Source organism: Lentinus tigrinus (genome assembly GCF_003813185.1).
Source record: "Lentinus tigrinus ALCF2SS1-7 unplaced genomic scaffold L226scaffold_2, whole genome shotgun sequence".
Taxonomy (NCBI): Eukaryota; Fungi; Basidiomycota; class Agaricomycetes; order Polyporales; family Polyporaceae; genus Lentinus; species Lentinus tigrinus.
The window spans coordinates 964,512-987,303 of NW_027137911.1; the positions used below are offsets into that span (position 1 = coordinate 964,512).

A 22,792-nucleotide genomic window follows, 5' to 3' on the forward strand; every position below is an offset into this window, starting at 1 on the left:
CTGAGGAGAGTGCGGCCGCAACCAAGGGTCCTGAGGATGCCGCGCCTGCAAAGAAGACTGGTCGTTTCTCGTGGTTGAAGTTGGACATGACGCGGACTGAGTGGGACATCCTAATCGGTTCGACCTGCCTCAAGCTCTTGCTGTTCCCCGCATAGTGCGTATGCTCCTCGTTCTGGTCCCTGGCAATTTGGCTGAATAGGGGTTTAAGCCGTTCAACCGACTTTGAAGTGCATCGTAATTGGCTTGCTATCACGCACTCACTGCCTATATCTAAGTGGTATTACGATGTACGTGCATTCTCGTACTGTGGTCGTACATCTACTGAACAAATGTCTCCTTCAGACAACATCAGAATGGAGTGAGTCTGACTAGTATACGTAGAGGTGATGATGAGCCTCATCCGCCATAGCCCTGGACTACCCGCCATTCTTCGCCTACTTTGAGAAGCTTCTGTCTATCCCCGCGTATTTCGTGGACCCTCGAATAGTCGACCTGAATAACTTGAATTATGGGGCGTGGTCTGTTGTAGCGTATCAGCGGGCCACCGTCGTCGTGACTGAGCTGGTTCTCGGAGCGGCGGTCCTTAGGTGAGTCTTCGTTCAGTTCAGCTAATTCGCGCATACCCGTGCTAAGTGCGTCAGGTTCATCCGGGGGGCGGAGAACCCTGCCATGCAACGCATCATCTCTGCATCTTTGTTCCTCCATCCCGGTTTCTTGATCGTGGACCATATCCATTTCCAGTACAATGGCTTCATGTTCGGGATCTTGTTGTGGTCATTGCTCATGGCTCGCAATGTAGGATTACCTGTAACATATTCCGTTCTCGTGCTAACGCAGGTCCCTATAGGATCGCAAGTTGGCCAGCGGCTTCCTCTTCGCCGTGCTTTTGAACTTCAAACACATCTATCTATACCTTGCAGTACGTTTTCCCGCTCTGCAGTCAAGTCGCCTACTCACCCTGAATGCTTTCAAGCCCGCATACTTTGTATACCTGCTCCGCTCTTACTGCGTATCACCAACCTACACGCTTCTTCCTGCCCGCTTCCTGTCACTAGCCAACGCTGTGATCCTCACGTTCCTCGCATCCCTCGGCCCGTTCCTTCTCATGGGACAATTGCCTCAGCTACTCAGTCGACTATTCCCGTTCACCCGCGGCCTGAACCATGCATACTGGGCGCCGAACTTCTGGGCGTTGGTCACAGCAGCCGACCGGGTCCTCCTGAAAGGTCAGATCCTCTTCTTCACTGCCTTCCTCCAGCCGCCATAGCTGACGTGTGCGCAGTCGTCAGTCGCGGCCAGCTAGGTGGACTGTCCATCAACGAGTCCGGAGTGGCTTCAACCTCTCGAGGACTCGTCGGAGACACTGTCTTCGCTGTTCTGCCGACCGTGAAGCCAATCCATACGTTCGCCATCACGGTTGCCTTCCAGACTGTAGGTACTCAATTTGTCCTTCACGAACGCTTGAAGTGACACGGGGGGCAGATCTACATGGGGAAGCTTTGGACGAATACGTCCTATAAGTCGTTTGTGACCGCACTTACGCTATGCGGGTTCACCTCTTACATGTTCGGATGGCATGTACACGAAAAGGCAATACTCCTGGTCTTGGTGCCTCTCAGGTGCGTAGCACTCCCGTTCTATGGGTCCGGTACTCACGAGTCTACAGCTTGCTGGCAGCTGAGAGCAATGCATACTTCAGGACGTTCGAGATAGCGTCCATAGCGGGTATATACTCGCTATTCCCTCTGCTATTCACGCCAGCGGAGACAGTGGTCAAGATCGTATACTCCGCTTTATGGGTCCTCTTTGTGCTGCGACCCATCCATCGACAGGTGTATCAGTGAGTCGATACTGAGAATTTGCCTCGTAGCTCAGGAGTTCAAACACCACACAGATTTCCCAGGACAGTAACTTTCGTTGTCATCGACTTCCTTGAGAGGCTCTATCTGGCAGGTTTCCCGCTGCTTCAGATATTTGTCACGCTATTCCCTCTGTTCGCGAGACGTCGCGGTGCTGCTAACGGAAGTGTCTCGGAGCACTCGGATGGCGAGGAGAGTGGGACATCTCCACTGGAGTTCTTGCCTCTGATGGTGACGAGCGTGTATTGTGCTGTTGGGCTTGTATGGGCTTTCATTCGACTGTCTGTAATCTACCTCGCTCGCAAGGATTGAATATATCGCGTAGAGTTGTTGTGTTGGATTACTTCGAGGAATGCCTGGATCTTATCTTATCTCGACGGTTTCCGATCGAATTTTTGCTAAGCGCTCGCTCGTCATGGGTGCACGGGTGGCTGTATCGTCGAGGTCCTAACGGTACCCTCATCCTCATTCTTCTTTCCGCCAGGACTTCCCTAACATGGTGGGTTTGAACCATATCATCATGTCATGCACATGCTTTAACGCGAATGTGCGCCTCAGATCCGCCGACAAGCTCGCGAACGCCGCCAGTACATCTATGCCAAGTCCCTCGAAGCACAGGAGCGGCAGACATACGTTCGAAAGCAGCAGATCAAGGATGCGCTTGCCAGTGGGAAGGCACTTCCGACGGAGTTGAGAAAGGATGCGAGCACGCTAGGTCGCGACCTGGCGTTTGACGAAGCCCAAGCAGGTGCGGTTTGTCTACTTCTCTCTGAAGTTCCCACTCTCCTCAAGCCTACGCCTCAATAGAGCCTTCGTCACATATTGACAATGAATACTCGCGTGCTGGCATCATGGACCCCAAGATTGTTGTTACGACCTCCCGAGACCCAAGCTCCAAGCTCTTGCAGTTCGCGAAGGTACGTTGGTGCCCGTATTCTCACTGGTCTTCCTACCGACGCCCTATGTTGTTCTGTAGGAGATGCGTCTAGTGTTCCCCAACTCACACCGGATAAACCGAGGAAACTATGTCGTCAAGGAGCTTGCGGAGGCTTGTCGAGCGAATGATGTGACGGACTTGGTGATTCTGCACGAGCATCGTGGTGTCCCAGGTACGTACATGCAAGCATTAATCGAGCCGTCCCATCTCTAACAACTTCCACTTTACAGATGCCATGATCGTCTCACACTTCCCGCATGGTCCGACTGTATACTTCACGCTGCACAACGTCCAACTGCGACATGACATCGCACAGTACAAGTCTTCCACTGTCTCGGAGCAATACCCCCACCTCATCTTCGAGAATTTCTCGTCAAAACTGGGAGAGCGGATACGAGATGTGTTGAAGTACCTCTTCCCGGTACCGAAGGAGGATAGCAAACGAGTGATGACCTTCTCGAACGAAGACGACTTCATCTCCTTTAGGTATGCCTCCCGAGCTTGTGCTTGGCTAACTTTCCAACTGACGGATACATAGGCATCATGTGTTCATGAAAATACCTCCGAAGCAGATACAGCTTGCCGAAGTTGGGCCACGGTTCGAGATGAAGCGTGAGTACCCAGTGCACGTTTCCTTTGAGTACTTCTGACCCGTACGGTGCTCCCAGCGTACGAGATCCGGCAAGGCACCATCGAGCAAACCGAGGCCGAGCGCGAATGGGTGCTCGCACACTACGCCCGAACGGCGAAGAAGCGGAGCTTACTCAGTGGCCCTGCACCTCGGCCATCCGCTGCTGCGGCCAGAGACGACTCAGACCAGAACCCGAAGAAGCGTGCAAGACGATGAAGCTTTTCCTCGCAGCACTTCTTCCGTCTTCTCTTCTGGTATTTTTCGTCCACCTCGTTGGTTGTATAGTATCATTATTAGTAGTGTAGCCATAATCTCACCGTAGATCGCTCCTCCTCTGCGGCGGTATCATGTAGGCACTGTCTTCGAGGCGGGAATTTTCGCAGGTCTACACATCTGCGAATACACAAGGCGTGAGCTTACAAGGTTCTGCATAAGCGCGAATGTTGGTCTTGACATCTACTTACGATGTGGACCTTGATAGGTTCGCCATCCCAACTTGGATTGTCCGCCGCGATGAGACCGACCCGCACGACCGAGAATCCCAGTCGCTCATAGAAGCGAACAGCGGTCGTTGTGCAAAGCTTTATGTCGCGACCATCTGCATCAGCCTAGCACAGACATCATGAGCATGTGCCATATATCGGACATGCCGAACTGCACACCGACCTTGGCCATTATGTGGTTCATGAGGGCAGTTCCCCAACCGCTTCCGTGTACGTCTGGGTCCACGGCGACCGCCTGGACATCATACATGGCCTGATTCCTGTCGCCGAAGGCGTCTTGGTACATATTGTGTACCGTGCCGACAAACTCGCCTCTCCGCTGTTAGGTATGGGTCGGTCATACGTTTGCGGGGCAATATCATGGCGAAGGGCGTGCTTTACCTTGTTGAACTCGACGGAGCCGAATATCCTCAGCAGTCTCATGAGGAATCCTACTATCCAAGGATCCTTGTCCCCTGGCGCGGCGCTGAGGTTACTAGTCAGCTACCAACTGAGCAGAACGCAATGCATTGGATCGGCACGTACTACTTCATTATCGCCGCACCATTGTCGATGGTGAGCATGCGACCTTGCCATATGGCGGCGGCCCAAATGATGGAGAGGACAAGTTTGTTCCGCAGTGTCCGGAAGGGAAACGTGTCGACGCTCTGGCGCAAGTTACTAAGACTATATTTTCCCAGTGTGGAACCGAGAGACTCACTCCGAAGTACCCCGCTTGGACGGGGTCGTTCGAGAAGCCTTTCCGGATGACTTCTGTACCGCTCCATATGTCACCTAAGGGCGCGAGTCAGTTCCGTCACAAGGTCGCTGCTTGAAGGTACGCACGATATCTCATTGGGACGATGTTTGGCGGTTTTGCCTCCCGGGACGCACCCTTGAGGGGAGGCGTCGTCTCAGCCGCGGCGGGTGCAGCGGGTGTTGTTGCGTTATGCGCCATGTCGTTGAAGGCAAGGCAAGGAGAGCGACATCAGGCTATATCAAGTCCGCATATCCGGAGGTCGGACAATCAAATGCAATAGAGAACATATTGATGGTGTACAGCGCCATCGAAAGCGTTGCTGACGAGTAGGTGTCTGCAGCTGCAGTGCCACACTTCTACGATCGACGCTTGGTGCCTGTACATATGCTGCGATACGCCATGACGCCAATTGCTGACACATTTACTCATGCAATCGACTGTGATGGCCAGAACTTTCCGCGATACTCCTTTGGACTCGACACGAGCTTCAGAGTCATGCCAGGAAGACGGCGACTTACCTATACTGCCAGAGCGAAGCGCACCTTGGTCCGTGTGTGCCGTTTCGCCATCTCCTGCCCTACGTATCCATAGTAATACACTCTTACGATATGACACTTTACATTGGTCTACTCGACAGTGAGAGATTTGTCGAGTTCTGAGAAGCCTTCGAAGAACGAGGTGAAAAGGTTTATCGAGGCTTGCACATCATGGGATCCAGCCGTCTCGCGGATCGAGTGCATGGAGAGCATTGCACAACCGATGTCCACCGTACGGACGCCAATCTTGGACAAGAAGGGTCCGACCGTGGACCCACACGCCCTGGAATCCGTTTGCAATCAGCATGCAGGACGTACGATGTGATGTGCACGATGCGTATACGTACATGTCGTTGCGAACCTCGTACTCCTGCACCTTTCCGCCCTTCTTCTCGATAAGCTTCTTGACGACGAAGCTGCCAATCGCGTCGCTTGCATAGCGCTGCTTCGCGTTGGTCTTGATGACCACGCCGCCGTTGACCAGCGGCGCGTGGTTGTCCTCGTGCCGGTTAGTGTAGTTCGGGTGGATGGCGTGGCCCATGTCGCAGCTGATAAGGAAGGAGCGCGCGACGGACTGCGCGTACGCTGCTGAGCCGGGGGAGAGGCGTTGCAGGAGGAAGGGGACGAGGGATGACTCGGCACCAGAGGTGGAGACGGAGCCGATCTCTTCGTGGTTGAAGAGCGCGATGCAGTTCACGTTGCCCTCGAGCACGTTGAAGGAGGATGAGGAGGCGAACGTTGCGAGTGCCTCGAGCGCGCAGAACCTGCAAGCGATCAGCGGAAGTCTATACTCGTGTCCATGAGACATATACTCACGATGAGAATTGGTTGTCCATGCGAGGGCTGAAGACGAACTCGTTGTTCAAGCCTCCAAGAACAGAGGGCTGAACATCGTAAAGATGCCTGGTAGCAGGACTGAGCGGTCCATCGGGAGCCTCAGAAGAGATCGGACATACAGTTCGAAGTCATGGATGTTTTCGGGCGCAACAGAAAGCTCGCTTGCCAAGAGCGACAAGAGTGCCGGATGGTGGTTATCCTGGATGCTTGTCGCACCCTGAGGCTTCTTCTTCTTGGTCTCTCCCTCCTTCGAGTTCAGCTGTTCCTCGATGAGACCAAGGATAGGCACAAATTCTGTCTCCAGGTTAAATTTGAAGTCGTTCGCGGAAGCCCTGTCCACTAGCAGAAGGCGTTCATGTTTGCGGAGCGGAGGAAGGGAAGAATCGCCTTACAGTGAATAGCTAGGTTGGGAATGCGCAGGAGGGGCTTGTCAATCTTGACGAGCTTTGACTGGAAATTCCCATTTTTATCCGCAATGACGACTCTGCCCGCCAGGGACAAGTCGCGGTCGAACCAGGTATGCCAGATGCCGCCACCGTATGTTTCGACGCCTACCTGGAGGTAGCCGGACTTGGAACGCTTTGAAACTGGCCTAACCTGCACCGCTGTTGGTATGTAAGTGCTCGGACGCGGATAGGATGCTACTAACCCGTAAGTTGGGACTGTCGATATGCGTCGCCACAATGGAGACACCAGCACCGGGCGTCCATCCCTGCGGGATGGTGAACGCAAGGATAGCGCTCTGGTTACTAGTGGACCATTTGTCAAGTTCACAAGAGCACACGCGACCACAAGATGACGAAACGAGACGAACCGGGTGAAGTAGTACTTCCCGCCGGGCTTGATGTTCTTCTCCCAGTCATCCTGCTCCTTCACCTGGCCGTGGAGGTGCCATGAGCGATCACAAAGAAGCTCAGTCCATGCCAGTGCCGCGATACCTTCTGGAAGCCCGCCTTGTCGAGACGTGCCGCCGCTGTGCGCACGGCATGGAAGGGAGTGGGGGATGCGTTGACGAAGTCGAGGAGCTTGTGCGCGGCCTCGGGGCCTGGCTGGTTCATCATGGTCATGGTGCGGAAGAAAGGCGGACAGACAGAAGGACGGGATATAAGGCCACCAGTCAGATCGATTCGGTATGCGACGCGTGCGCGTGAGCCTGGGACAGAGCCGGGTCTACGCAGGGGAGACGGGACACAGGCACGGAGAGGCATATCGAGTGTAGCACCCGTGGGAACCTCGAAATATTCTGTCTTCTCCCTCCCATTGGCTCCCGCGCGTCCTCCTTCGCGCAGACGTCCACCATGGTCCACAGCTACCTCCGCCATGGGCCCACAGAGGTCCGTGTTGCTCCCAGACTGCGCGCAATCCACTCTGACACGTCGCGCAGGCTTTTGGGCTTGTGTGTAGCGCATCGTCCAACTCGCACTACGACGGCAAACTGGCGTACGTTCCTGCACTAGAAGATGTGTTGGTTTGGGATGTCAAGAAGGGTCAAATGGTGCGCGACATGCACCACCTTTTATACTTGCATACTGACTGATTGCAGCTGGCGATGTGGCACGAGACCGGACACCGAGCAGAGGTCACTTGCATTCTCCGCTCGCCGCAAAAGGATGCCTTCGCAGTCGGCTATGCTGACGGTTCAATACGTCTCTGGAGTGCTTCATCTACTTCGGTCATCGCAACTTTCAATGGGCACAAGAAGGCTGTTACTGCGCTTGCATTCGATGAGACCGGCACCAGACTCGCGTCGGGCTCGCAGGACACAGACCTTATTCTCTGGGACGTAGTGGGTGAAACTGGGCTTTATCGGTATGTCCTCCTGTCGTAAGCCTTGATATCATAACCAATCTATCCCCATAGTCTTCGTGGACACCGAGACCAGATCACCGCAATTCGCTTCATTCGCCCCGTCGCTGAGTCTGCGCCCGCCACTTCCACCGGAACAGCGCCCGGCTTCCTTCTCACTGCTTCCAAGGACACTTTCTTGAAGCTATGGGATCTCTCGACGCAGCACTGCATACAAACTGTTGTCGCCCACCGCTCGGAAGTCTGGACAATGGACCTTGACCCGGAGCAGGAGCTCGTCTTCACCGGCAGCGGGGAGGGTGAGATGAAGGCGTGGAAAATTGATCATGCGGCATTGGGGCGAGGCCTACAGGAGACAGACTCGGGAGAGGTACGTGATGTCGTTCCTTTGCCACAGAGCTGTTCACGAAGGGTGCTTCGTTTCCGGTGTAGGTTACCAAGTTCATCCACTCGGTCGCAACCCTCCCCCTCGCGTCCTCTCACCGTGTCTCGCAAATCACCTTCCACCCTCACAAACCTTACCTTGCCGTTCAGTCTCACGACAAGTCCGTGGAAGTGTTCCGGATACGGACGGAAGAGGAGATCAAGAAGAAGCAAGCTCGCCGGCGAAAGCGCGCTAAAGAGAAGGAACAGGAAAAGAAAGAAAAGGGCAAGAAGGGCGAGGATGCGGAGCCACAGATGGACGCCGAGTCGGAAGAGAAGGCGGTCGAGCTTGCCGACCTATTCCAGCCGTACCTCATCGTGCGCGCAAGTGGCAAGGTGCGGTCGTTTGGCTTTGGTGAGGAGGAGGTTGGGGGGAAGGGTAACACACAGTTGTTCGTGGCTTTGGCAAACAACGCGCTGGAGGTGTACAACATACCGCCACCTACGAAGTCCAAGGACGCTCCGCCAGAGGCTTCTCGTGTCTTCACGGTCGACTTGCCGGGCCACAGAACAGATGTGCGGACATTGTGTCTTAGCTCTGACGATGCCCTCCTCGCTTCAGCATCGAATGGTCAGTACCACCCTTCTCACTCATCTCCGAACTTGGCTGATAGAGCTTGCAGGATCACTGAAAATATGGAACATGAAGACCATCGCATGTATACGCACAATGGACTGCGGCTACGCAATCTGCAGCACATTCCTCCCGGGAGACCGGCAAGTCGCAGTTGGAACGAAGTCTGGGGAGATCCTTATTTACGACATTGCCTCGTCCTCTCTCGTCGACACCGTACAAGCACATTCGGGCACAGTGTGGTCGATACACGTCCGGCCGGACGGCGTGGGTCTTGTCAGCGGGAGTGCAGACAAGGACGTCAAGTTCTGGGACTTCGAGCGCAAACCCGCCAACAGTGATAACGTGAGTGTAACTGCATGGTTGGATGTCCTTTCTACATGCTCACGATTATCATCTAGCCAAGAAGCGTCGCTCTCTTGACCCTGGTGCACATACGAACACTCAAAATGACGGATGACGTGCTCTGCGTCCGATACAGCCCTAACGGCAAGCTGCTTGCCGTGGCGCTCCTGGACTCGACAGTCAAGGTCTTCTATCAGGATACGTTGAAGTTTTTCCTCTCGCTCTACGGCCACAAGCTGCCTGTGCTCTCTATGGACATCTCGGGCGACTCGAAGCTCATCGTGACGTGCTCCGCCGACAAGAATGTGAAGATTTGGGGCCTCGACTTTGGCGACTGCCACAAGTCGCTCTTCGCGCACGACGAGAGCGTTATGCAGGTCGCGTTCGAGCGCAACGACACCCGCGAGGGCGACACGAAGCCATCGCACTACTTCTGGACTGTCGGGAAGGACAAGCTCCTCAAATACTGGGACGGTGACAGGGTACGTTCCGTCCCCTGCTCCCTCCTATATCTCTCATGGGACGGCGAACTGACAACACCTGCAGTTCGAAAACATCCAAAAGCTCGAGGGCCACCACGGGGAAGTCTGGGCACTCGCCGTCAGCCACCACGGCAAGTTCGTCGTTACCGGCTCGCACGACAAGTCGATCCGCGTCTGGGAGAAGCTCGACGAGCCGCTCTTCCTCGAGGAGGAGCGCGAACGCGAGCTCGAGGCGCTCTACGAGGGCGGCATCGCCGACTCGCTCAACCAAGCCGACGCGCCCATCGGCAGCGGCGTCCCCGGCGCCGAGCCCACCGACGCCGCGGCGGAGACGACGGGCGTGTCGAAACAGACGACGGAGACACTTATGGCGGGGGAGCGCATCATGGAGGCGCTCGAGCTTGCGGACAACGAGATCGAGGCGTTCCGCGAGTACGAGGAGGCGAAGCGCAAGGGCGGGCTGGCAGCCACTGTGGCGCCCCCGCCGCGCAACCCGGTGTTGGCGGCGTATGATGTCGAGCCGGAAGAGTATGTGCTGAAGGTTGTGCAGAGGGTGCCCGGGACGGCGCTGTACGATGCGCTGCTGGTGCTGCCGTTTGGGAAGGTTGTCAGTCTCATGCGGTATCTCAACATTTGGGCCCAGCGGGTACGTGGTCTTAGTTTGCTCGAATAATGGCTGGAGCTAACTTCTGTGCTGCAGGAGTGGAACATCGTCCTCACCTCGCGCATCATCTTCTTCCTGTTGAAGACGCATCACCACCAGATCGTTGCGAACCGTGTCATGCGCACCGCGCTCATACCGCTCCGCCGCAACTTGCGTGAGGGTCTGCGTCGGCAGAAGGAGACAATCGGGTACAACCTCGCCGCGCTGCGTTTCATACAGCGGCAGAACGATGCACGCCGGACTGCGGAGTTCTTCGAGCAAGACGAGGAGCTCACGGAGGAGCAGGTGCGCGAGAAGATTGCTGAGGGTGGGAAGAAGCGCAAGCGAGTAAACGTCAAGACGTGATGGGATTCCTGCCCAGAGTACAAAAGTACAGTATCGTAGCAATAGGTTGTGTGTTAGTAGTGTACGCCGGTGGGGAAGCGCTAGCGACACAGTGAGGCGACTGTAGCGGGATGCGCAATCGTATCATCTTGTGAGTCCATTATCTAGATCGTCCACGCCATATCGTCCGTGAAGTGACCCACAGTCGTGCCGTGACCTTAGTCGTTCGCATCTGCCTTCGGGCCCCAGAGCTCCTTCAGCCTGAATGCAATCAGTGGTCAATATATGCACTCAAGAATCACGCAGGGGAAGCGCCACCCACCACCCGTCAGATGGATCTGTCGCCGGCCGCATTTGGACTTGGAGGATTCCAACGTCGAGGTCAGCCATCTCCTTGAAAGCTGACTGGGTGAGGTCGACATGTTTGGAACCCTTCGCGCAGCCAGCGCACGAGTCGACGACACGAACGAAGACACACTTCTGCGGGGTGTGGCAAACTGTGCTTCGTGTGAGAGGAAGTTTGATGCGATTGCATAAAGTTACTTACGCTCAAGGAACTTGAAGCACTTGGGCTTATTGGTCCACCCATCGAGGGTGAGCGCTGCCGCGAAAGACTTGTCCTACGGTACCAGAAGCATGTGTGAGATCGGACTGTGGGAGAAGTTGGATGTATGACCGTACCGTAGGTGCCCACGTCGGGTTCGACCAGCAGCTGGGGTTCAAGAGGTCGTGGCCGGTGTACCTAAACGAGAGGAATGCTCAGCGACGGTGACCCGATGCTGCGCGAAACGTTCTTGTACCAAGTTATCACGACGGGCTCCGGTTTACCAATGCCCTTGAAGCTGCTCATGACCTTGTCCAGGCCACCCTTGAGGAGTTTGCTAGCCGTCGAGCCACCCGACGTCTTCGCAGCCTTCTTCTTCGCCTTCGTGCGCGTTGTCTTCTTAGCCCGAGCCACCAGAGTGCCGTTATCATAGCCGTTGCCAGCAGTGTCATCCAGATAATCGCCGTCCACGTCCAAGTCAGAGACAGTGTCGCCGTCGCCGCGGGGATAGTTGTACTTGTAAGCGAGGTTAGTGGTGTTGACGGTCTCCCAGCCGTCGCGAGGATCGAAGGTGTAGTTCTCGCCAAGAGAATGCGCAGTACTATAGCGTCGCTCGAGAGCCATGCGTTCAGCGTCGACGTGCGCTGCCGAGACACCAGGGGAGGCCACCGCAGAGACGACGAACAAGAGAGCAGCCGCCAGGCGTATGAGCGAGACGGTCGTCGTCGTCTTCATCGTGTCGTGCGTTTGAGGGTAAGGACAGCGTAGCCTCGACAGGCAGGGGAGGAAAGGAGAGGACGACGGCTCGCGGCAGGTGAGGGTGCGGAACAGAGATTGAATCAACAGCCTTGAAGGCGAACCTCCACCTCGGCCATTCGGCGGGCTCTTCACGCGGCGCGTGCGGTCACAGGCACGTGCTGGGAACGCGGCACGCCGACTGCGCGCAATATGAGGTGTAGACGCCCACATCGTGTTTTCCCCTGGTTTTCCCGCTTTCCGTAAGAATGACTTCAGCATCAGCAAAATCTCTTAGAGCGCGCAAGCGCATGCAATGAAGGCAATTCGAATACAATCACAAAAATCCATGGAATCTTTGTGCGAGGGATTGGAAGCGCGTGCGCTGACCTTCCCCCAAAATTGGAATCTGCGCAATCTCCTTGCAATCTCGCAGAATTGCATTGCATTCACATAGAATAGCTCAGGATATGAGAGCGTTTCTCAAGGATTAGCGGTTGGAATTGATTGCAATCCCCTAGAATGAACGGGACATCGTTAAGACGAGAATGATCACACAAGTAGACAGGTGGAAATGTAATTTATTGATTATGTAACACGAGCAATACACATATACATCAGTAAGTAACAGGCTAACACAACAATGGCACCATCTACGAGAGAAAGGGGAGAGAGGCGCGCGGAGGGGGGGGGGGTACTAGTCCAGGCGCATACAAGCATCAAGCAACAGGCAAGCAAGAGCTCGCAGGAGCACGCAAGCAGTTCAAGACGGGAGCCTCAGTCTAGCTATGAGCACGTGGCAACGACGCATTAGCGGCAGACCTCCAGAGTTCCAGCGTACAGGCGAGAGGCAGTCAAGCGACAATAAGCAAGGAGGGAGCCGTGTGAAGACGTTTGAACTTGGACAGCGGACGTGGAAGCGGGCAGGGCACAAGAGCATGGTAAGGACGAAGTCTCACAGTGGCGCAGGTGTAGGCACAGAGTCCGGGTTCCTTGTGATCTTGTAGTCCCACACATTCGTGGCCTCTAAGCCGAGATGCAAGTTGGTGGGCAGGCAGGCAGGTGGCTCTTGCGGGCTTCCAGTTGCGCATACAAGGTGAAGGAAGAAGGGAGAAGAACGAGGACACCTCGAGACGTCCGAGTCCGTGGTGATAAAGATCAGGTCGGAGCTCAAAATCAGCAAACAAACAACAAAGATCGATAAGCGTCGGACCTCCGGATATTTGAATTCCGCTGATTCCAAGCCCTTACAATCTTATCGGAATTCACTGCAATTTCCAGGACGCCTTGCGCAGAATTGTTGAAATTAGATTCCTTTGCAATTGCGTGCAATCCGGCCCGGCACTTTGCAAGCACAGGAATCCTCGGAAGTGTTTGGAGATTTTGCTGATGAGAATCGCCGCTGACAAGCATTTCCGACAAAAGCCCCGGCAAACACGAGTCTGACTCGCTGTCCGTTGCTGGCACCTACACCTCTCCTAGACCAGCACTGCTGCATCTCACAGCCTAATCACCCAATGGCACCTCAGGCGAAGGACATCAAGCTCAACGGCACCGACCTCATCCATGCGGACGACGATCTGCACGGTCCGGAGGTAGCCCCCTCTGTTTCCGTCTCGACGAGTAGGTCCGGAAAGACGGGCGTATACCAGATTCACTAACGGCGCTCATAGCGTTCCGGGCCCCCAACCCTTTGGAGGTGCCGAAAGAGGAGTTTGACGCATGGAACCCCTCTCGCCACATTTACTCGCGCTATACGCAAAGTGTGAGCACTCGCGCGGAGCGTGTGCTCAGCAAGATTAACGTGAGTTTCTCTTGTCTTGCAGGTCTGCCCTCCTTGCTAATGTTCATTCCAGGACGGTTACGCCATCACTTTCGCGTCTGGTCTTACTGCCTCATATGCTGTATGTACAGCTGCCGGGGTTTGGCTCAGTCTGCTGAATAGCTCTCACACGCGATGACAGGCCCTGGTATACTTCAAGCCCAAGCGAGTCGCAATCAGGGGCGGATACTTTGGATGCCATGCGACCATCGACATCTACAAGCGTAGTCGCGACACCGAGCTGCCCCTCATTGATATCGACGACGACTTCCAGCCAGGCGACCTTGTCTGGTTAGAGACTCCTGTGAACCCCACCGGCGAATCCCGGTTAGTCCCTTCCCGTCCGTTGTAGTAGTGAGGTCGGGCTAACCAGAGAACCAGTGATATCAAGTATTATGCGGACAAGGCGCACGCTGCGGGTGGCCAGTTGCTCGTCGACTCTACGTTTGCGCCGCCACCTTTACAGTACCCGTTCAAGTGGGGAGCAGATGTCATTTTGCACAGCGGTACGTTCTTGTGGCTCCTGTGCTTTCCTGAAAGGCTCATTCGGGACTAGGCACTAAGTACTTTGGTGGACACTCGGATTTGCTCTGCGGTGTCCTCGTCGTCCCAACACTGGAGAAGTGGAAGGAGGTACGTCTCGGCGTCGTCGGCTCTATCCGCACGTTCTGATGGTCAGCAGCTCGCGCACATCCGTACGTTCCTCGGAAATATGATGGGCTCGTTCGAGTCGTGGCTCCTACTGCGGTCCCTGCGCACGTTACACCTCCGTGTCCCTCGTCAGTCTGAGAACTCCACCGGCCTGGCGCAGTGGCTCTACAAGGCAGCCGGGGTCAGCACATCGTTCCCCCCACAAATGCATTCGTCACTGAAGTCTGTCGATGTGTCAGGGCAAAGCATATGACGGCATCCCGGCCGGTGTGATCGAGACAGTCTGGCACTCCTGCCTCCAAGGCAAAGACGCACGCGGCTTCGATCCCAAGACGCAGCTCGAGGGCGGCTGGAACGCCACGTTCGCTATTCTGGTGAGGCAGAGCAATCATTTCGCAGTCGACGTACACTGACGTCGCGGAAGATGACGAACAAGGACTATGCGACGCGCCTGCCACACTCGCTCAAGTACTTCGTTGTAAGTGCCAATACTCGAGTTTCGTTCTACTCCTCTCTGCTGACGCGTGCCGGAAAAGCCCGCGACGAGCCTCGGCGGTGTCGAGTCGCTCATCGAACAGCGTGCCAACTTGGACGTCAATGCCGACCCGCGTCTTATTCGTATCAGCGTCGGTGTGGAGGATCTTGAGGCGAGTTACTTGGCTCTCCTTCCGCGAGCGATGTCTAACGCGCGGTGCTCTAGGATTTGAAAGACGATCTGCGCAGGGCATTCCAGGAGTTGGCCAAGGCGCCCAAGGCGAAGCTGTGATGGTCGTAGAAGTCACTCTCAGCGTTTATGAGGTACGTTAGATAGAAGAGAGGCACAGTGCATGGTTAGAGTGTAGAGCTTCCCCTTTCTTTGTGAAGTTCCAGCTGGGACGTCGTGCTTGTTTACTGTCCATGGACCTTGGGTGGGACACTCCCGGATTGCTAGTAAATCTAGGCGCAATGTAGGAGGTAGGTTTAAGGTCCAGGTCCTGGCAACATCGTGCCGGAGCCTGACCCTCGAGCTGTGGTTAGGATGTCACCCTAATCTTTGGAGTGGCCCTGGGTTACTAAAACTAGGTACTCAACTAGTCACAGACACGTGCTGCTGCGCTTCAACTTTACTGCGCACAATATCCCGCTTGCCGTAAGAATGATCCCCGGACGCAGCGGTTCCGGGTGAACGTACGACACTGACTCACTTTCTGTCGCAATCATCTTCAATACCGCTGCTTCCAGCTCGTCACGGAGTATCCTACGACCTAACTCGAATCAAGATGGCGCCCCATGCGAAGGATAACAAGAACGTCAACAAGCTCAGCGGCACCGACCTTATCCATGCAGATGACGGTCTGCACGGTCCGGAGGTCGCCCCCTCAGTATCTGTGTCTACAAGTAAGTTTGGAGTGTGGAGAGGTGTGCTGCAAGAGGTACTGATGCCTACCGACCGGTGTCAATAGCGTTCCGAACACCCAAGCCGATAGATGGGCAGCCGAGAGAGGAGTTCGATATGTGGAACCCTCCTCGCCACATCTACTCGCGATACACGCAGGGTGTGACCACTCGCACTGAACGTGTCCTTAGCAAGCTCAACGTAGGTAATCTATGTAGCGTGTACTATGACTAGTGTCTTGCACATGCTGACTTGTTTCAGGGTGGCTACGCCCTAACGTTCGCATCTGGTCTCGCCGCCTCCTTCGCTGTGTGTATGTTCTGGTTACAAACAGCGCATTTCGATCTCACATGCGATGGCAGGCCCTGGTGTACCTGGCACCGAAGCGAGTCGCCATTAAGGGCGGATACTTTGGATGTCATGCCACTATCGACATCTACAAGCGTAGCCGCAATGGGGATCTGCCCCTGATTGACATCGACGACGAGTTTCAGCCTGGTGACCTCTGTTGGTTGGAGACACCGCTGAACCCTACCGGCGAAGCACGGTAAGTCTACCTCACAGTGCGGCAGTAACGATGTGCGACTGACTGTGGCACCAGCGACATCAAGTACTATGCTGACAAGGTCCACGCTGCCGGTGGACATCTGCTTGTCGATTCTACCTTTGCGCCGCCTCCTCTGCAATATCCGTTCAAGTGGGGAGCGGATGTTGTCTTGTATAGCGGTGCGTCCACCGGCTCACTTGCTCTTTCGTGAGGCTTACAACACCTATACAGGCACGAAGTACTTTGGAGGACACTCGGACCTACTCTGCGGTATTCTCGTGGTCCCCACTCTGGAGACATGGAAGGAGGTACGATCGCACACGGCCCCGCGTGTCCACGTAGGCTGACGATCATTAGCTGGGGCACATCCGTACGTACCTTGGAAACATGATGGGCTCTTTTGAGTCGTGGCTGCTCCTACGGTCCTTGCGGACGTTCCATCTCCGTATTCCTCGCCAGTCGGAGAATGCTACCGGCCTGGCACAGTGGCTCTCCAAGGCAGCGGATGTGAGTGTTCCGCGTTTACGTGCTGGATTCTTGGTTAACGCGTGATCCTGTACACAGGGCAATGCCCATGATGGCATCCCTGCTGGTGTCATCCTCAAGGTCTGGCACTCGAGTCTCCAAGGCAAGGATGCGAGGGGGTTCGAGCCGAAGACGCAGCTCGAGGGTGGCTGGAATGCCACGTTCGCTATCTTGGTAAGCCAGCGCATACGACTCGGACCCACGATGTCTTACCTGGTGATAGATGACGAACAAGGACTACGCGACGCGCTTGCCGCACTCGCTCAAGTACTTTGTGGTACGTGCATCGTCCATTACGCTGTCTTGTAGGACTTATGAGAACTGCAACAGCCTGCGACGAGCCTCGGCGGCGTCGAATCACTCATCGAGCAGCGGGTGCTTGCGGACCCAAACGAAGACCCGCGACTGATCCGGATCAGTGTTGGTGTAGAAGACCTCGAGGTATGTTGCGCAGTCGACCTGGTGCCGGCTATGTCTGACGCTGGGTGCGCCAGGATCTGAAAGCGGATATGAGGAGCGCGTGCCAGGAGCTGGCACAGGCGCCCAAGGCGAAGCTCTGATCAGCCAAGAGACGTCACTCGCCGTGGTGAGGTGTGCTCAGTTACAGTAGAAGGCCACGCTCTGTTCTACGAACCTTCTCAGAATCCACATTGCCTTTTCTGTCTTGCCGAGCGTGACGGAGGCCGTGAAGGTGAGCGTCGACGCGCTCAAATATCTGCGCTCTTGTCTCAGCAGCCTCGCCTCGCCCTCTCCGACTTCCCTCTCCTCTCCTCTGCGCTCTCTCCTCACGCCTACAGCTCTTCCACGCCGGCCATGGACACTGCTCGCGTTTATCTGGGCGGTGAGTAGACCAGAGTCGGAACATGTACGCCGACGTTCCAGTGACCTCCCTTTCCCAGGCTTGTCGTACAAGGTCACTGCGGAGGACCTACACAAGGTATCCGTCCCCAATGTCCGTACACGCGTCTTCGATTCAACTTCCCACAGTATCTGTCAATATACGGAAGCATCAGCGAAATCAAGCTTCGACCCGGTAGGTCTCGCAATCCGCCCAACGTTGTCTCGAACCTGAGCTGCATATATGCGCGAGCTAGGTTTCGGCTTCGTTCAGTTTGAATCGGACAAGGTGTGTGTTTGCCCTCGTGCGGCTTGAGGTGTGCTTATCTTTTCGCGCCCTGACAGGATGCACGAGTATGTGTTGCCCTCTCCCAGAAGACGAACCTTGCCTGACCCTCAGGCAGGACGTCGTCCATACATTTTCGACCCGGCAATTCCTCGGCCAAGGTCAGACCAATGTCGTCTTCATCTCGGGCAACTGCCAAGCGCTACCTTGTCGATAGATGTCACTGTGCAGATCGCTCGACCTGACCGTTACAACCAGGCAGACAGTGCACCCATAGCTACTCCTATCAAGTTGCGTCGCCGATCTCTCTATTTCGTGTTATATCGTGCTTATGCGCAACAGGGTAGTGGAAACGGCAGCAGCGCCGCTATCAGACAGCAGCAAGAAGATGAAGTTTTCAGTATGCGTGAAAGGGCTCAATCCCCGCACTTGTTGGCAGGTCAGTACCGAGCCATCAGCACGTAGTGTACCCAACGCAGTCCCAATGCCTTCCACAGGAGCTCAAGGACTTCGGCCGCGCCTCGGGTGGTGACGTTGCGTATTGCGACATCGACCGAGAAACGCGCACTCAAGGGTAAGAGCTCAATGCTACCCTGGGCCATGTGTATACGACAACATCTGACAGCAGATGGCAGGTTTATTAACTACACTCGTGAAGAGGATGCTGACCGTGCAGTGAGAAAGCTGGACGGCCAGGAGCTTCTTGGATATGTTGTACGGCTCAAAAGACATGTGAGCCCCCCGACAAGCTTGCGAATTATGCTGACATCTTGCGCGATAGTACCCTACGGGCATCGGCAGATGGGAACGGCCCCGCGACGAACGCTCACGCTCTCCCTCTCGTCGTACTCATACAAAGTCATCAGATCGGTACAGACACCGGGACTACGAGCTGCATTCCGAGCAACGGAAGCCTTCTCGCTCTGAGGGTGATTGGCGAGATCGTCCATATCGCAAATCGTGCTATGAAGAGGAACCTTACGATCCGTATGGGTACCACCAGCATGACTACTACTCCGACCAACGTCATCACACCGAAGCGTCACCTTGGGCGGACTACATGGATGACCACTACTATGAACGATATCATGACCGGGAACGTGTTGTCGTACATCCTGCGCCGTTGCTCCTTCCAAGGCGCGAACATGACTCGGATGCCCCTCTCCTTCCTAGGCCAGATCCTGCTACGCTTATGCTCATTCCTCGGCTTGGTCCACCTTCGCCCACTACTCCATCCATTATGGCAAGGCCCGAGCCCTCCACGCCTCTACCGGTTTCTAGGCCGCGGCCTACTACCTCGGTTCCCCTCCTTGGACTCGACTTCGGCACTAGCCCCGTACTTGCTTCTAAGCCGGGCCATGATAGGCCTGTACCTGTCTTTCTCACCAGGAGCGAACTCTCTCCGCTTCCATTGTTACCTCCCAGGCCCCAGCTCAGTACCCTCGGCGGTCCTTCTGACTGATGGTGACAGATGATGTACTGGTCGACGAGTCATCGGTGGGTTGACGTGGGTGTCGGGCAGGGAGCGGTAGAAAGCGAATGCGCAGGTTGCGCTAAGTTGTTTTACTCATAACCGATAGGCTAGAATTGAAACTGCTGTCTATTTCGACGAATGTACTATAGCCTACTTTTCTTGCCCTTATAGAGATTCAGGAACGCTGCCTTGTCTTCCCAACCCATGCCGACCCGCTTCACCCGACCGATCTGTGACATGAGAGCCGCACAACATTCGGCGAGCTCGTCTGGATACGTACCGCCTGCTAGAAACTCACTCAAGAGGAAGGAACCTGAGCTCGGTGATTCCGACGGGGAAAGCAAGCGTATGGAAAGCGTGAGTGGAGTGAGACAACTCGCCACTCTGAAGACGTGAAGCAACGGATTGAAAAATCTGGATGGGATCGAGTGGGAGAGCGTGGGCGAAAATGCCGTTGGAGGGTCGTATCTACGTGTAAGTGTCATGAGTCGGTCACGTTGAAGACTTCGTAGAGGGGCACGTACCGAACACACATGATGAAGACCTTGTACTTCATGACGGGCAGCTTGATGCCACGGAAAACCTCTGCAAACCTGAGTAGCGCCCGGCCATTGCTCGTCGTGCACTCCGGGAACACCACGACTGGCCTATCGGCCTTGCTCCTGACCTCCTCGAGCGTCTCGGGCTTCGCTGACGTTGAGCCCGCGATAAGTGGGAGGTGGCCAGTCGACGAGAGCATAGAGAGCAAGTTGACGCGTCGGAAGCCGATGATAGGCACACGCTGAGTCGGGTTCCTTGCCGACGCGATAGCAGCGGAGCCCGTGCCCGTGCGACGGCCGGGAGTGCGAGAGACAGGCGTAGACTTCGGGGTTGGCGAAGAGAGGTCGAGCGTCTCGCAGACAGGGAGGAGGAAGATTGGGTTGAAGCTAGGGGGACTTTGAGGATGCGAGGAAGTAAAGTAGAGGTAGATTGCCAACGTACCGGAATGCGAGCCAGAGGATCTCTACCCAGGATACCCAATTTGAGACGATGAGGTCGCCGGCGCGGGGTGTCCATGTCTCGTTGCGTGGCGCATTGCGACTGAGGAGGGATAGTTAGAAGTCGCGCTAACAGACAAGATGACGCAACTCACCCTCGCTTCCTGGCCACAACGTCCACTGGGATCCAGTACAAGCCCGCGAGGAACAACGCTAGTCGTGAGAAGAGGGCAGTGAAGATGTGAGTGACAGCTCTATGTAATGGCTGTATTGGAGTCTGGTCTCTGGTCTTGTGAGGGCCTGCACGGCAGAGACAAACGAGCGGAGATACTCACGAGAACCAGACATACTCCCTGCACGAGGACAAAGTACACCAGGGCCAATGCGAGTAGGAGGACTGTTTTGACCAAGCCCACCGCGTATCCGACCGGGGAGAGGATGTGTGCGAGTGCTTCGCCGCCAGAGGGAGGCACTGGTCTCAGGAAGGGCTACGGCGTGCGCGTACAGACGTCAGCGTACGTGCCACCGATGCAAAGGTGTTGGGCGAACCTGGATACCCGTGCCAGGGTCCTGAAGAACGCGTCAATGGATGCTGAGGAACAAGGTGTCCGTGCTCACCCTGAAAGCCGAGAATTTCTCCATGCCGAGAGTGTCGACGAGTCGTAGTGGCTTGCTGGAAAAGCCTGGCGGGGGCGCGGGGCGCGTCACAGACGTCGGCCGCGTGGCACGCGTCGGCCCGCAGCGCGTCTATGTTGTGCCTTCCCGATCGCAGATCTGCCACTGCAGCTCGAGCCGGAGTAAACGTTGCGCTTCTCTCTCTACTGCACTACCACCCAGAAACCCTCACAGACAACGGTCATGTCTGGCCCGCCATATCCGAATGTCTTGCGCCCAGTCCGTACGAGCATTGGGGTGAATTCGGATTGAGCTGCGGAAGCAACCCGGTGCCGGCGCCAGATTCGTACGTCAGCTTCACCACCATCTCTCGCACACCCTACGTCCTCCTTCGCCTCTTCAACACGAGTTTTAATCGTCGGACACGTTCTCTGCTCCTCAAATACTGCCCGAGATGGCTGTAGATGGCGCTCAGGGCTTGCCACGCTTGGTCTTCGTGAAGATGAAGCAGTACGGCGCCGGCGCGCTGGAGCGGTACAGGAACTTGAATACATATTCTAAGGTGCGTCCCCTCTGTGGACCCCTTGACTTCGCGAAGCTTATAGCGTGTCGGATTGAGTGCAGTTATTTGTGTGGGGAACGCTTTGCCTATACGCTGCCCTGGGGAGCTTCATTATCATCGTTGGGCCCGACCGGATTGGACAGACACTGTACAACTTTGCACAGAAGATCAGCCACTACCCATATGGCTGGCTCATTCTCTTCTCCGTGTTTTGTGAGTTCTTCGCATCTGTCATCCATGGCTGTGTTGTTGAAGCTCATGTGCGGTGGGGCAAACACAGTGGTCATCTCCTTCCCACCCGCCGTCGGTCATACAACCCTGATCACGCTCTGCGGCTACGCATATGGCATGAAGGGTTTCCCCATTGCAGCCGCCGGGTCACTTGCGGGCTCTGCTGTGACGTTCGTTGTCCTCCGTCTGCTATTCAGCAGGAGACTCCACAAGTGGTCGCAGTCGAATGAGAAGTGGCAGGCGCTGGAGACGGTCATCGTATGTGGTCCCTCTCGCCGCTCTTCCAGTCGACTCAATTGAGTGTACCATTTCGTAGGCTGCCAAGGGCTTGCCACTCATTATGCTCATCCGAGCCTCGCCTTTCCCGCCCTGGGTGTACTCGAACGCTCTCTTCGCAGTACGTCCTCCACTGTGCACGCTTTTGCTTCCGCCGCTCACCATGATTTATGCTCCCCCTCTGTAGTCCATCCAGTCTGTGGCTCTGTGGCAGTTCTTCTTGGCGACCTTTGTCGTCTTTCCCAAGATTGCCATCTTCGTGTTTGTAGGTTCTCGGCTCGCTTCCCTCTCTGATGGCGAGCAAAGGTCACACATGGACACCAGTGAGTTGCTGGACGAGTGGCAACAAAGCACGACTAATGATGGCTTGTCCCGCAGCGACCAAGATACTGAACATCTCGATCTCGGTTGGCGGGGTGCTTATCGCAGCCGTCGCAAGCTGGTGAGGATCTCTTCCTATGAGGAATGCCACTTCAGTACCTTGACATGGCCTATCACAGGATTATCTATCGTCTCATGAAGAAGGAGATCTTGCATCTGGAGGGCATTTCTCCTGAGATTGACGAGCTCGCTGCGGAGGCTATTGAAGAGGCCGAAGAGGGTGCACCCCTGCTGGGCCACCACAGCGAATCTAGAACAAGGTACGACAGATCGTCCGCTTGAGATCCATGGCAC

The 22,792-nt window shown here is 55.6% G+C and overlaps 11 protein-coding genes across 11 annotated transcripts; 7 read left to right on the plus strand and 4 right to left on the minus strand.

Annotated features, from left to right (window-relative positions):
• Positions 1 to 86: 86 nt before the first annotated feature.
• On the plus strand, positions 87 to 2,171 carry L226DRAFT_452382 (glucosyltransferase; the record flags this gene model as incomplete). Its single annotated transcript, XM_067675057.1, has 11 exons — positions 87 to 154; positions 209 to 287; positions 343 to 358; positions 410 to 587; positions 642 to 795; positions 848 to 919; positions 974 to 1,226; positions 1,283 to 1,431; positions 1,483 to 1,619; positions 1,667 to 1,840; positions 1,895 to 2,171. 11 exons carry the CDS (start codon positions 87 to 89, stop codon positions 2,169 to 2,171), a joined length of 1,557 nt encoding a protein of 518 aa, XP_067541571.1.
• A 139-nt stretch (positions 2,172 to 2,310) lies between these two features.
• Positions 2,311 to 3,837, plus strand: L226DRAFT_529451 (Brix-domain-containing protein). The gene is made up of 7 exons (XM_067679606.1): positions 2,311 to 2,358; positions 2,418 to 2,607; positions 2,667 to 2,776; positions 2,836 to 2,968; positions 3,027 to 3,282; positions 3,335 to 3,408; positions 3,465 to 3,837. The coding sequence occupies exons 1-7, from the start codon at positions 2,356 to 2,358 to the stop codon at positions 3,641 to 3,643; spliced, it is 945 nt and encodes a 314-aa protein (XP_067541572.1). The 5' UTR covers positions 2,311 to 2,355; the 3' UTR covers positions 3,644 to 3,837.
• On the minus strand, positions 3,729 to 4,867 carry L226DRAFT_556798 (uncharacterized protein; the record flags this gene model as incomplete). Its single annotated transcript, XM_067683147.1, has 7 exons — positions 3,729 to 3,820; positions 3,892 to 4,035; positions 4,094 to 4,249; positions 4,312 to 4,396; positions 4,456 to 4,577; positions 4,631 to 4,704; positions 4,804 to 4,867. The coding sequence occupies 7 exons, from the start codon at positions 4,865 to 4,867 to the stop codon at positions 3,773 to 3,775; spliced, it is 693 nt and encodes a 230-aa protein (XP_067541573.1). The 3' UTR covers positions 3,729 to 3,772.
• A 347-nt stretch (positions 4,868 to 5,214) lies between these two features.
• L226DRAFT_498910 (aspartyl aminopeptidase) lies at positions 5,215 to 7,248 on the minus strand. The gene is made up of 8 exons (XM_067677693.1): positions 6,981 to 7,248; positions 6,857 to 6,918; positions 6,692 to 6,791; positions 6,435 to 6,639; positions 6,162 to 6,381; positions 6,022 to 6,108; positions 5,553 to 5,969; positions 5,215 to 5,488 (listed from the first exon to the last, which is right to left on the minus strand). Exons 1-8 carry the CDS (start codon positions 7,107 to 7,109, stop codon positions 5,296 to 5,298), a joined length of 1,413 nt encoding a protein of 470 aa, XP_067541574.1. The 5' UTR covers positions 7,110 to 7,248; the 3' UTR covers positions 5,215 to 5,295.
• On the plus strand, positions 6,979 to 10,845 carry L226DRAFT_608311 (WD40 repeat-like protein). The gene is made up of 9 exons (XM_067685911.1): positions 6,979 to 7,376; positions 7,427 to 7,537; positions 7,586 to 7,851; positions 7,903 to 8,218; positions 8,281 to 8,842; positions 8,895 to 9,190; positions 9,247 to 9,672; positions 9,737 to 10,318; positions 10,373 to 10,845. The coding sequence occupies exons 1-9, from the start codon at positions 7,341 to 7,343 to the stop codon at positions 10,679 to 10,681; spliced, it is 2,904 nt and encodes a 967-aa protein (XP_067541575.1). The 5' UTR covers positions 6,979 to 7,340; the 3' UTR covers positions 10,682 to 10,845.
• On the minus strand, positions 10,676 to 12,025 carry L226DRAFT_608312 (uncharacterized protein). The gene is made up of 5 exons (XM_067685912.1): positions 11,461 to 12,025; positions 11,342 to 11,402; positions 11,208 to 11,280; positions 10,983 to 11,157; positions 10,676 to 10,921 (listed from the first exon to the last, which is right to left on the minus strand). The coding sequence occupies exons 1-5, from the start codon at positions 11,937 to 11,939 to the stop codon at positions 10,879 to 10,881; spliced, it is 831 nt and encodes a 276-aa protein (XP_067541576.1). The 5' UTR covers positions 11,940 to 12,025; the 3' UTR covers positions 10,676 to 10,878.
• Positions 12,026 to 13,456: 1,431 nt separating this feature from the next.
• L226DRAFT_453470 (cystathionine gamma-synthase) lies at positions 13,457 to 15,178 on the plus strand (the record flags this gene model as incomplete). Its single annotated transcript, XM_067675129.1, has 11 exons — positions 13,457 to 13,562; positions 13,613 to 13,743; positions 13,796 to 13,843; positions 13,904 to 14,088; positions 14,143 to 14,267; positions 14,318 to 14,394; positions 14,444 to 14,593; positions 14,652 to 14,786; positions 14,837 to 14,890; positions 14,949 to 15,063; positions 15,123 to 15,178. The coding sequence occupies 11 exons, from the start codon at positions 13,457 to 13,459 to the stop codon at positions 15,176 to 15,178; spliced, it is 1,182 nt and encodes a 393-aa protein (XP_067541577.1).
• A 354-nt stretch (positions 15,179 to 15,532) lies between these two features.
• Positions 15,533 to 17,529, plus strand: L226DRAFT_477191 (cystathionine gamma-synthase). Its single transcript, XM_067676739.1, has 11 exons — positions 15,533 to 15,789; positions 15,855 to 15,988; positions 16,049 to 16,096; positions 16,150 to 16,334; positions 16,389 to 16,513; positions 16,566 to 16,642; positions 16,692 to 16,841; positions 16,899 to 17,033; positions 17,083 to 17,136; positions 17,190 to 17,300; positions 17,354 to 17,529. Exons 1-11 carry the CDS (start codon positions 15,672 to 15,674, stop codon positions 17,417 to 17,419), a joined length of 1,203 nt encoding a protein of 400 aa, XP_067541578.1. The 5' UTR covers positions 15,533 to 15,671; the 3' UTR covers positions 17,420 to 17,529.
• Positions 17,530 to 17,672: 143 nt separating this feature from the next.
• On the plus strand, positions 17,673 to 19,499 carry L226DRAFT_608315 (uncharacterized protein; the record flags this gene model as incomplete). The annotated part of the gene is made up of 11 exons (XM_067685913.1): positions 17,673 to 17,700; positions 17,759 to 17,796; positions 17,847 to 17,892; positions 17,954 to 17,985; positions 18,042 to 18,050; positions 18,101 to 18,143; positions 18,200 to 18,272; positions 18,325 to 18,421; positions 18,480 to 18,556; positions 18,618 to 18,714; positions 18,764 to 19,499. 11 exons carry the CDS (start codon positions 17,673 to 17,675, stop codon positions 19,442 to 19,444), a joined length of 1,221 nt encoding a protein of 406 aa, XP_067541579.1. The 3' UTR covers positions 19,445 to 19,499.
• A 29-nt stretch (positions 19,500 to 19,528) lies between these two features.
• L226DRAFT_498920 (uncharacterized protein) lies at positions 19,529 to 21,096 on the minus strand. The gene is made up of 7 exons (XM_067677694.1): positions 21,052 to 21,096; positions 20,983 to 21,003; positions 20,769 to 20,921; positions 20,589 to 20,710; positions 20,438 to 20,536; positions 19,981 to 20,382; positions 19,529 to 19,924 (listed from the first exon to the last, which is right to left on the minus strand). Exons 1-7 carry the CDS (start codon positions 21,073 to 21,075, stop codon positions 19,600 to 19,602), a joined length of 1,146 nt encoding a protein of 381 aa, XP_067541580.1. The 5' UTR covers positions 21,076 to 21,096; the 3' UTR covers positions 19,529 to 19,599.
• Positions 21,097 to 21,502: 406 nt separating this feature from the next.
• Positions 21,503 to 22,780, plus strand: L226DRAFT_452018 (Golgi apparatus membrane protein TVP38; the record flags this gene model as incomplete). Its single annotated transcript, XM_067675040.1, has 7 exons — positions 21,503 to 21,610; positions 21,673 to 21,823; positions 21,891 to 22,099; positions 22,158 to 22,238; positions 22,305 to 22,440; positions 22,496 to 22,559; positions 22,618 to 22,780. The coding sequence occupies 7 exons, from the start codon at positions 21,503 to 21,505 to the stop codon at positions 22,778 to 22,780; spliced, it is 912 nt and encodes a 303-aa protein (XP_067541581.1).
• Positions 22,781 to 22,792: the final 12 nt, after the last annotated feature.